The following is a 12855-nucleotide window of genomic DNA, read 5'->3' as shown; positions in this document are numbered from 1 at the left end:
GAGAGAGAGAGAGAGGTTTCATTATTGCTTCAGATCGCGATAATGTGCAATATCCATTGAAAAAAAATGTATTATTACTGGGAAAGCTTCCATTTTTTGAAAAGTGCTGCGTTACTGTCCCACTATTGAAAATGTAGTAAATTAGTTATTAAATTATTAGTAAATTCTTATTAGTGAGGTGTCAAGCACAACAAAACACTGATGTTTATACTCAGTATATAAATACTGATAAAGATTTTTTTTTTAAAAGTCCTATCTGGTAAAAAAGAAACCACAAGAAAAAAAATGTTTGAAATGAACATTTTGTTTACAAGCAGAGAACAATCAATAATTTTTTGTTTAAACAACCTGCAACCTTTATGTCCATTTTGTAAACCTTAATCATAATCACATTAAGATTGCGCATCAAAGCACACTCACTGATATGCAGGTTTGCTGGTTATGCAATAATACAAGACAAAAAAACAAAAAAAAATACAAAAAAAACATTTAATTAATATTTATTAGTTTCATCCTGAATTTATGACAAAACTTGTATAATTTTGCTTCAAATACGGCAGCATTTGTTGTTGAATTTGCCTCGGCATTCAGACACGCTTCATGCGTACGTTGAGTTTGTCTGTTCAGGCCTATACATATTATGAATCCTTTTTCATCTGCCAGGTAATTAGATCTTATAGCATCAGTGTATCGGCTAAGTGCTCGCAACCCCCCGTTAGCACTTTAACAGTAATGATATTCATAATCTAATTCCCATTTAAAACATCCAGTGAAGCCCAATCAATAACCCAGCCAATGAGCTGACAGCATTTTAAATGACATCATTATGATGATAGTGCTGCTAACCTTCAGGGTGACACCATCAGATGAGAAACAGAACATAAGAACTGCTATAACTCTCTCTCTCTCTCTCTCACACACACACACACACACACACACACACACACACACACACACACACACACACACACACACACACACACACACACACACACACACACACACACACACACACACACACACACACACACACACACACACTAACACAGAGTTACAAATTTCCAGATGTGTAGATCTCTGGCAGTTTTGCATTTGGTCTGAATCAGTGTTTTCACAACTGACTCAAAAATCAAGTGCAAAAAAAAAAAAAAAAAAAGCCCTTAAAAACAAACGTATTAATATCACCATGAAATATTCCAAAACATTAACTTGGCAGGCTGAATAGGAAATGTGACCATTTTGGTTTCCAACGGCCTCTTGAATTTTGATCGTTTCGTGTTCTCAGCAGCCGTTGAATCATCACACACAACACACTGGGTCATGATTATTTTTGTAGCACATCACACATCTCATCCATGTTGTCATCTGTCTAATTTGACCAGCTTCTACCAAGTGGCAGATGAATATGAACCAAAATAGTTTTATTTACACACACAACCACACACTTTTTATTAAAGAAATTGGTGTGTCGTTCACATTAAAGGCACACTATGTAAGATTTTTAGTTCAAAATATCCAAAAGCCACTAGAACAGTGTTCTATATTTTGTTGATTTGTGTACTTACATTATCCCAAATGTTTCTACGAATGTTTAAATCCAGAGAAATAAGCAGTTTTAACCAGGACACGGACCGTGTCCGTGCATCGCCTATCAATTACATCATAAACGCGTTACTCTCGGTTTTATTCTGTAGAAACCATGGAGACACCAAAGACGCTTTAATATATTGTGTATTAGACAGGTGAGCAACTGTTTTGATACATTCATCGACAGAAAACTAATCGTTGTTATACAGCTCAACACAGTTAGTCTTTTTGTTTAAATCTCGTTTTCTTGATTTACCGCGAGTACCATATTTACCATGCCTAATATCGATCTAGCTCACTGCAGTGTGTCTCATATAGCAGCCGCCGAGCGAATGCACAGAGTAGCATTATAACAACTTTCATCACACTCAAATGTATATAATATGATAAAAAAGCGCTGCGTTACCCCACATACCCGGCTGTAGAGGTGAAGACAACAACTCCCATGATTCTGCGAAATTAAGGCGTCATCAAGCTACGCCTTTGTTTTGAATAAACGACCTCTAGTGGCGAACAATTACATAGTGTACCTTTAAATTGATACAAAATTTGAGTAAAGACATTTGAAATTGACACCACAATAAATGGGAAGTGTTTTCTCCTCCCTTTTAAAAGTTGTTATTTGACAATTTATTATCGTAACTGCATGATTATGTGATTAGTTGCATATTATTTTGATGTAGCTTTTGATTTTTGTTTTCCCCTGCTGTCAGAAACATGATCCGCTACTGGAGGTCGATCAACCAGGGGTGTGTTTCCCGTACAGCGACGTAACTCGCTGCTTAACTACCGTAGGACGATGCAACGTTCAATAAATCAACTAGCTAGTCACGACCGTATTGTCGCAATTTGTCGTTCAACCACGTTGGTTAATGCACTGTAAAAATAAAATAAAAATAAAGTAAATTTTAAGTAAACTGTCTTAAATTTTTAAGTACAATCAACTTGGATGTTTAAGTCATTTCATCTTAAATGACATTAAACTAACTGTTAAAAAATGAGTTGAATCTTGTATAACATAAAAAAGTTGAAAATTGCTTAACTTATTTTGATGAATTAAAGCAATCTAAAAACATAAGTCATAACTTATTGATCCTATAATTATATACAGTGTGATGTCACACAGGTGGTGGAGTAAAAACTTATTTTAACTAATCTGTTTGAAACCGAATTAATGCCAATTTTATTTTTATTGTTTTTGCTATAAATTACGGACATGGCATCTGAGGACTAATTCACATTTTTTTCTCAAATATTTAGCTTTATTCCCAGAATTCTTTATAACGTACTAGAACACGTATGCACATGCACACTGTTCAAAAAACGGCGCTTTAAATCTCTTGACAAACTAAAAGACGTACAGTACATGACATAATGTATATATTCTAAATAAAATAAATAGATTATATTGAATGTCAGCTTGCTTATTTTGCTCAAGATAAATATTTATTAAGTCCATGTCATGCAAACAAGAAACTATGCTTGTGACCACAGGTCGAGAGCTGTCGTTCCAACCACACAACTTTGCAATGGTGTTTGCGAATGTTCGTTGGAACTGTGGTTTCGGGAAACACCAACTCGTTGAACTGTTGATAACGACAGAACTTGTGACCATAGTTGGCTAACGATGCTGTATAGTTCATCAGATCAGTGACTGTAATGGGCAGCTGGTCTGAGATCAGAGGTTCAGGATAGATTGACATGAGGTGGAGATGAGAGATGAGCAACAGAGATGAGCATTAAAACACTGAGCAACTCGGTTGATGGTGTATGTTCCTCTTGTCCTACACCTACACTTTCTTCTTCTCTTCCTCCTCATCTCTTTCTGATGTTTTCCTCTAGCCTACTCTGCCTGTATTCATATTAAAAGCAAAAGTTCACCAAATAATAAAGCCTCTTTTACTCCCCAAATGACTTTTCTTCAGTGAAACACATTCTGCAGAATATGCATATTGTGCTTTCCCATAAAATGCAAGCACTGAGGGTTGTCAAGCTCCAAAAACAACAAAACTTCATACAAGGGGTCCATATGAATTATACACATTATTGTACACAAGCCAAACGGAAGCTTTGCATAAGGAACAGACTGATATTTAAGAGCCTCACCAGTTACTGCCGACTTAAATTTTTGTCACTCAAAGCTGTCGTATGACTTCAGAAGACACGTATAGCCATCATTCTTTGTCATTTTTAAGCTTTACTGATAAGGCCACTGTGAATTGGAGCTTGTATGACTACTCGTTATTAGTTGACTAGTAATGATATGACGTAGCGCCTGAAAATAGTTGACCCTATAGTCTACCGAGCTGGGGACTATTTTCAGGCGCTGCGTCATATCATTACGCCTGCTGGACTCATGGTACGGCAGCAAAGTTTCTTGCTTATTACGCAGGAATGAGAGTATAGTTCCTAGCCATATCAGCCTAGAAAATCGCAACTTTTCATTTTCCGTCGGTCTTAGTACACGATGTAACTACAGAAGAGTCAAGTTTTAAATAGGAAAAATATGGAAACTCTTTGGTCATTTTTTTGAGAGAGATGCTAATGGTCTTGTCCGAATCAATGATCTATGCTAAGCTATGCTAAAAGTGGTACTGCTAAAAGTTCAGACCCGGAGATCGGCTGAATGGATTCGAAAACGGTAAAACTCAACCGTTTAACTCTGGGGGAGTTGTAAAATGAGCCTATTTCCAAAAAAAGTGGAGTATCCCTTTAAATAGATACATAAATTTAAAGATACATTTATTTAAGCACATTTTCACAATATACCAAAGCTCGTTTTCATAAATCTAAACAATAAATGCAGTGGGGGACGAAAAGTTGATATGGAATATTTTTCCGGAAAATATGACAAAAATATTTATGAATATATATTATATACTTCTTTTTTTTTTTTTTTTTTTTTTTGCAGTAGTGGCAGACCTAAAAGACTAATAAGTAGAAATCATACAAAAAATCTGACAAATGTATCTAAACATCATTAAAACAAGGTAAACTTACTAAAGCAAAATTGTAAAACTTGTTTTCAGAGAATGTATTTAAAATTCCTTTATTTATCTTACCTCACTGTCATTTTTTTTTTTTTTTTTTTTTTCATCAATCTAAAAACAATTACAATGGGGAAAGAAAAACACATTCTGTAAAAAAAATCTCATTTAGTGTTCCACTGATTAAAAAAGACGCTGCGGTTTTAAAATGTTATTTTCAGTGAGTAAATTCAAACGGGCTGTTTATTTTTGGAATTAATATAATATATAACTATTCCTTGACAACCTTTTCTTCACCTTTTTTCACCCATTCAGAATCCTTGGTCTCGTGCTCCTGCAGCCCATCTGGAGCAGCGTCTGTCGCTTTAACACCTTCTAGAAAAACTTAAATCTGTGTGTAGCTGTGCTCTGGTCAGCATCAATAGAGTGATGTGATGTTGATAATGATAACAGTGGGGCTTCACTTTAAATGCAGGTTTGAGATACAGACTAGCGCACTTGTTTTCTGATATAGCCGTTCACTGTATATCACTGTAATCCTCTAGATGGACAATCAGAAAGTTGTGTATGTGTTTTTCAGTGCTTGACGGTTTGTGTGTGTTGTATGTGTGGTAAGTTTCAGATACGAGACAGGTTTTAGTAGCCTTATAATGGGGCTGACGCTAGAGCTGAACGACCCACTTCATTAACTTTTATAATACCTGTGTAAGCGTTCAGCGCTGTATCATTTTCTCGCTCAGAGATGATCAGACTTCCTAGTGGAGCTGATGGACTCAATCGCAGAGGCAAAGGAAGGTTTATTTTTCACAATAACAAGGAACAAAATGAGGTTTCCTCAACTATAGCCAATTTTGGCCCTTTGGACGTTTGGGAAATACATTTCTTAAAAAACCTTTTTCCAAACTCACTAGTTTATTTAATGTACTTAAGAATATATGCACTTTTCTTGCATAATTTGGTTTAAAAAGGGTACGATCTTACTTTAGATATAGCTTTATTTGGGAATTAATGTTAATAATAATAATTAATAATAATAATAATAATTAAAAATGATTAATTATGACTTATCTGCACACAAATAATTTTCACACCATACATGTTGAAAAGAAAAGGTTTATTTTACTCAATTTAGTATATTTTTTATACATTATTAAGGAATAAATTATTACAAGAAATTAATTATCTTCACAAATCATTTTCATTCAATAAATATTATACTGGTTCTCTGTTTTGTTTAAATCTTATATTTTAAATACATTTTCACTCATCTTGCATAATTTGGTATAAAAAAAATGTAAAAAGTAACTTTATATAAACTTTATAAAGGGAAAAAAATATGTTTATAATTATAATAAAATAGTAATTATCTTCATGCTATAAATATTGAAATGGTTTACTTTACTATGTCTTTTTTTTTCATGATGAATTTTCGTAGTTTAGCTTTGAAAGTAAAGGTGAAGCAATAAAATCAGCATGAAAGGCATTTGAAGTAAAACAATGAAAACTAAAGGTAAAACATTTAACAAGTCATTTTTATTGTTTTCATAAAAATCAACCCCTGGGACATGAAAGTGCCCATAGAAACACCCACACATGGCGGAAGCTTCCATCTGTGGGCAGAGCGCAGTTTAGCTTTAATTTATTGACCGTTCTGAGCTTTTCTGCTATCGTAAATATCATAGATTTAGTAATGCAATCACAGACGCACACGGCCCGAACCTGCTGCTCAGTTACCGCTGTCTCTGTAGATTACACTGTCTTTGGTATCAACAGATTTGACCCCTCGCAGGAAATTAATTGGAATGAGTTTATATATTTCTAACCTAATCTGGTTAAGTGTATGGATTGCCGCAGTCAGGCCTTGGGTTTAATCAATTTCTCCGGGGCTAAAGCCCTGGAAAGAAACACAATCTTTCTGTTCTGATGCTGCATGGCTGGTTAGAGCGGACCCAAATGGAAGAAAATACTCTTATTATTAGTTTTGTGCGCACAGACGCAATAAATCAAGATGACACAAATTGATAATATCTTAGCATCGGGATGGAATCCGTTCAGATTGTAATAAGAATAAGCTCATTATTATGTCTCAGTGGCCTCTGGCCCCTTTGACCAGCTGTCATTAATGAGCTCGCTCTTATTTATCAAAATTTGAAATGCCAACTTCAAGTTTAAATGCAATCTTTCTGCATGTGCACAATCCTGCTGCACGAGGGAGAGAGTTTAGAGCCAAACTGTCTGGAAGATTCTAGTAACCCTGAAGACCTTGATCAGCTGCTTCAGGTGTGCTTAATTAGATCTAGAGCTAAACTCTCTGGGATAGTGGACCTCCAAGAGCAAGGGGCCGTTTACACGGCACCGCTTTTAGCTAAAAACGGAAAACGTCTTATGCATTTTGGCCGTTTATTTACATGACAATAGCGTTTTGGGGGCCTGCAAATGCAAACTTTTGAAACCAGGTTTCAAAGTGTACGTTTTTGAAACCGATACCGTTATTGTTGTCGTGTAAGCTAAGTTAAAAATTTTAAACCTTAAAATTTTAAGTTTAGTCAAATTGAAATCTGTACTAAGTGACAACTTGGATATTTGAGTTGACTTAAAATTTTAAGGCAGCACAAACACTTATTTATTTTAGTTTAAACAACCATTTTTTTTCCCCCAGTGTATATAAATAAATAAACAATAACAAAATATCGTCACTATGAGGCTGTATTCCAAGTCTTCATACAGCAGCTTTTCATTCATTACTTGAATTTCTTTCTTAAAGATTACATTATATATAGAAAGAAGTTGTATCTGCTCACCAGGGCTCCCTTTACTTGATCAGAAATACAGTAAAAACAGAAATATTGTGAGATATTATTGCAGTTTTAAATAATTGTTATATATTTAATTATAAATATAATACATTATCATCTCATAGAACATTTTACATATTGCAATGGTTCATTTTACACAATTTAGTTCATATGTTATACTTTATATTTAAAATATATTCTCACCCTTCTTGCATAATTTGGTAAAAAAAAAAAGATAAAGCTTTATTAGGGAATACATTAGGAATTATCTCCAACCAATAAATATTAAAATATATATTTTTTTCTCTGTTTATTCATGTGTATTATTTATTGACACATTTATTGTATCTTTATGTTTTTTTTTTTATCGTTTTTTTTAGCATTCAAAAAGTAAAGGGCAAAGCAATAAAATCTATATAAAAGACATTTGTAACTAAAGTTAAATCATAAGAAGGCCGTATCAACCCCTGGGATATATTAGCAGAATCTAAATTTAACTAAAAAGCATGTTACTAATCATGTTACAAATTCAAATTCAAATAGCAACAAATATGATACTGCTCTCTTCAAAGTCTATAACCCATAACTGTTATTTTAACATCAGTCAGGCAGTCATCCAACATCATATCTAAACGAACGCATCTTGGCTAGAATAAGATACAATAATGCAGTATGCAGCAGATGTAATGTGCCACATTGTGAGAGTACCAGTCATTGTCTAGTGAAAATGATATGGCACAATCTAGTCGAGCAGAAATACAAGAGAGTATCAGCGGTTTATGAGAGCTGCGTTTATGTTTAAGAACTGTGAAGGATTGTCATTCTCGTAACTTGGCATAATCTGTTTATCGGGTTCCTTTTATATAATGTAATGGATCATTGAAAGCAGCCCAAATGTGTCTCCTTAACAACACATTTCTAACTTATCATGCCATTGTGTACACGGCAGTGAGATGTTATCCATCTTATCCATACAGATAAATGAAAATGGTCATAAAGTGAAGAGGCTTGATGCTTTCAAACCCTTGCTCACTTGTCTTTCTCTCTCTGTTTGTTTGTAGTTTTCTTGTGCCCAGGGCTCCTGCGTGGCGTTTATCAGAGCGAGCATCTGTTTGAATCGGACCACCAGTCTGGAGCTTGGTGTAAAGACCCCCTTCAGGCCTCAGATAAGATCTATTACATGCCCTGGACGCCGTATCGCACAGACACCCTCACCGAATACTCCAGCAAAGAGGACTTTGTTGCAGGCCGACCCACGACCACCTACAAACTTCCCCATCGGGTGGACGGCACTGGGTTTGTCGTCTACGACGGCGCGCTGTTCTTCAACAAGGAGCGCACGCGGAATATCGTCAAGTTCGATCTGCGCACTCGCATCAAGAGCGGTGAGGCCATCATTGCTAGCGCGAACTACCACGATACGTCTCCATACCGTTGGGGCGGCAAGTCGGATATCGATTTGGCAGTGGACGAGAACGGACTTTGGGTGATTTATGCCACGGAACAAAACAACGGACGGATTGTGATCAGCCAGCTGAACCCGTACACGCTTCGGGTGGAGGGAACATGGGATACGGCCTACGACAAACGCTCTGCTTCCAACGCTTTCATGATCTGTGGAATCTTGTACGTGGTCAAGAGCGTCTACGAAGACGACGATAGCGAATCCACTGGGAATAAAATCGACTACATCTACAACACGGAGCTGAGCAAAGATGGCTATCTGGACATCTTTTTCCCAAACTCGTACCAGTACATCGCCGCCGTGGATTATAATCCCAGAGATAATCTGCTTTATGTGTGGAATAACTACCACGTGGTCAAATATTCCCTGGATTTTGGAGTACTGGACAACAGGCTAGGTAAGAGCTGGAACGTTTGCATGAATTTTTGTTATTTATTTTGAAACTATTTTTCTCGGAATGAATTGCAAAAATGTTTTATTGCACAGCAAAATTAAAAGAAAATAACCAGAAAGACCCTATGGAATCAATGTCCCAGACAGCAACATGGTGTCGGCCGAGATCCGGCCCACATCTGGTACACATGGGGATACCACACGGCCCAGATATGGGCCGACACTTTGTTGCTGTCTGGGGTTGTTTACGTGTTGTGGCTTGTAGTTCAGTTATTATGTTCAACTTGCTAACGTACTCCTAGAAGTTGACAAATTCATGGTCATCACAGCTTTAACGTTAACAAAATGTTATAAAACCCTTCCATGTGTATATATAGGAATAAAACCCTAACTAAAGCCCCAACTTCCTGTTTCTACAGTAAATTGTAAAGTATTTATTCAGTACATCATATTATTTGTTTTTACTTTCTTAAAGCTGCATTCCGTAACTTTTTTGGGTTAAAAATTATCCAAAATACATTTTTTCACCCGTTGTAAAATGCAAAAGACTTCAGACTTCGAAGTGGCTACATAAAAAAAAGAGACAAGGATAATATCGGAAGGCCATTAAATGATGTCACACAATGCTGATGTTGTTAACATTAACAATTTGAGAACAAAGTATAATTTGCAAGGTTTGACGTGATATGATAAGCGATCGTTAGATTTAATCAGCGCGATTTACTGCAATGCTTTTTTCCCCTTAGTTGGTCAGAACAAAAGTGGATGTTAATTACTTGTTCAGATTACATTTTCTGGTGAAAATTCTTATGTTGGTCATACTTCCAAAAAGTAGAATCTGTGATTCCGAATGACAGGATCCACAACGGCGCGTAGACTGACAGCCGCACATTCTCCTCAAAACATTGGATTTATCCGCGCTGTGCCGTGCCGAGGCACAACCCACGTATAGTTGATAATTCCGCGAATAACTGCAATACCAGATTTCGAACAGAGATGGAGACAAAGAGGAAAAACTATGGACTGCAGCTTTAATTTATATTGCATTTCAATTAAAATGTAGCTTAACTAACTATACAAATTATAGGAACAAAAACCTAATGAGAATCAACATATTTGGGAATGTATTGTATACAGTTTAAATGTAGCATAATGTCACAATGCAAAACAATAAATGTAGGCTATTTATTGCCGTTATGCAAAATATGATACTTCATTTCTTTTAATTTTAGGGTGAAATATAGGACATGTTTTCATGAGATTCACCCCTCCTTCTTTAAACTAACACAGTTACTAATGACATTTTAGTGAAACATTTTAGTGCTGCAGTTGGAAACATTGCCTTTGATTTAGTTAAATGAGTTGTTTAGTGTCTGCGGGCGGCACACAGATAGAATGAGCTTCAATGGTGTTTGCTTGAGTTATTGGTTAGACCAGAAAGTTTTGAATGTCCTCTTTAATTGGAAAGCATCTAGTGAAGTTAGTGGAGGGGAAGTTCGTGGCTTATTACTGAAAGTCAGAATGTAGTCGCCTGGGCTGGCGGTAATTATAGAGCGAATGGTACTCAATGTGTGAGATTCCTTTCGCCATTTAATTAAAAGCTTTTTAAAGAAAGAAAACTTTCATAAACATCTTCACTAAGACCGTGGGAAACACATTGACTTCTGCACAGTAATATGCAGAAGATGCATTAGGTCGTCACTAAAGGAAAACAAGTCAAATAGCTTACAAAGTATTCTAATTGCATTCCACCCTTTTTTTTCTCAGTCACCCTCTTTTTCAGGCAAAGTATCATAATTACCACCACATTTTTTATTTTACAAATATTTTACTGTTTTGTAAAATCAAATGAAGTTTTTAAATGAAGTTTGGGGTCAGTAAGATATGTATATGTATATATATATCAAAAGAACAGAATTTATTGTGAGAAATAGTAGTAGTGATATTCTCTTTAGCCACTAAGCTCTAACAAGAAGATTATTTTCTTAATGAAAGCCTTCGTTTTCAGTGACAGACAAATCCATGTCCAAAGTCACAATTATGTTTCCCTGACGACAGCAGAGGTTTGGAGGGCATGCATTGAATGTTATGTCCTTGTTGCATTTGATCTGTATGCCAAAATATCAGACACAGTTGAATAAAAGTGTTTTTGACAGTGAGGAAACTGTTGCGGCCACATCACATTTACACTCTCAGCCTGTCATGAACCGTCATCACTCAAGCTTCTGCTCTTTACTGACTGCTTTCAGAAAGAGATTGTCTTCACTTCCTTTTTTTATCATACCGGTACATGTGCTACTTGTTTTTTTAATAATATTAGACAGGATATAGTTTATATTGTACATAATTATACAAAAGTTGCAATTACCTTTTTTTATTTTTTTATTCCATGGTGGAAATAAGCTTTCATAGCTTGAAGAGATTATTGCTGACCAAGTTTAGAAACTGTTTACTTTTGAATAATAACACATTCAGTTTAATGGCACAGACATGCTTGCAGTGCAGTCGTTCGAACCCTTGCATAGATTATGTTGTGTGTGTGGCTGTGGTGTGTGTTTCGCTGAGGAAGGCTTGTGTTGATCTTATTAAATGATTGTGTGATATGAGACGCTCTTACAAGCAGTCAGACACTCAGAACATTCTCAATTACACATGCAGAGAGAGCAGCAGTGTGTGTGTGTGTGTGTGTGTGTGTGTGTGTGTGTGTGTGTGTGTGTGTGCACGTATGTGTGCGCTCTCTCCTCTGAACACACAAAACCTGTGGCATGATTAACCTTGAAACCTTCATCTGAAGGTGACTCTTTTGATGTGCTTCTGTTCACTATTACTGTTTCAAGACCTAGTGAACATACTGTATGCATAGATGCTCCCCAAATGCAAAGATGTTCCAGAAACTGAATTATAAGATGCATTTCTTTATAAGGTTTTTAGGTTTAAGATATTTAAGGTTTTAGACTTAGTGACATAATTAATCAAAATACAAGCAACAGTGTTATTGTTCTGAATATCAGCACAGCTTTAAATACCTGTGGTCGAATTACAGCAATTCTGATATTCAGAACAACACACTTACAATTGTAATATTGCTGTAGATCAACAGTGCTGCACTGAAAATAGTTGCAAACAAAGATCAAACATTGCATCTCTGAGCAACATTCATGTATTTAATTTATTGGATACATCAGTGTTTTAAAATGACTATAAAATCAAAATGGACAATTCCTATTTTTTTTTTCTTTTTTATGGAATATTGAAGTATTTATTATAAATGATTTATCTGAGCACATCATTTAATGTGCCTCGTGATATTTAAAGAAAATAACTTCCCCTCACAGTTACTGACATGGGATTAACCCATCCTGATGCTTGCTGTGGTTACTCGCCAACTAGTTACTTGACTAACTCGCAAACCACAACCATCCAATCACTTCCCCATGGAAAAAAATCTAATCTTATCCTATATTTTGTCTTGTTCAAGAAGCCGTTTCACTCGAAACGTCACAATAGCAAGAAAAGTCTATCACAGCTTCCTTTTAATACCAACTTTAAATGGAACTGGTTGAGTAAACAATTCAATGACTCACTTATAAAGCATTCATGTAGCTCGAACAGTAAAACACGATAAAGT

General features: G+C 35.7%; 1 protein-coding gene across 5 annotated transcripts in view; it reads left to right on the top strand.

Annotated features, from left to right (window-relative positions):
- Positions 1 to 12855, top strand: part of LOC311287784 (adhesion G protein-coupled receptor L3) — a 308150-nt gene that overhangs the window by 186515 nt on the left and 108780 nt on the right. For all 5 annotated transcript variants that reach the window (XM_084404835.1, XM_084404834.1, XM_084404833.1 and 2 more), the window contains exon 6: positions 8431 to 9231. In XM_084404835.1, the coding sequence (XP_084260961.1) occupies positions 8431 to 9231 (801 nt within the window). The remainder of the gene's footprint in view (positions 1 to 8430; positions 9232 to 12855) is intronic.

The sequence above is a fragment of the Rutilus rutilus genome (genome assembly GCF_951802725.1).
Source record: "Rutilus rutilus genome assembly, chromosome: 3".
NCBI lineage: Eukaryota > Metazoa > Chordata > Actinopteri > Cypriniformes > Leuciscidae > Rutilus > Rutilus rutilus.
This window is presented reverse-complemented; position numbering and strand designations above follow the sequence as displayed.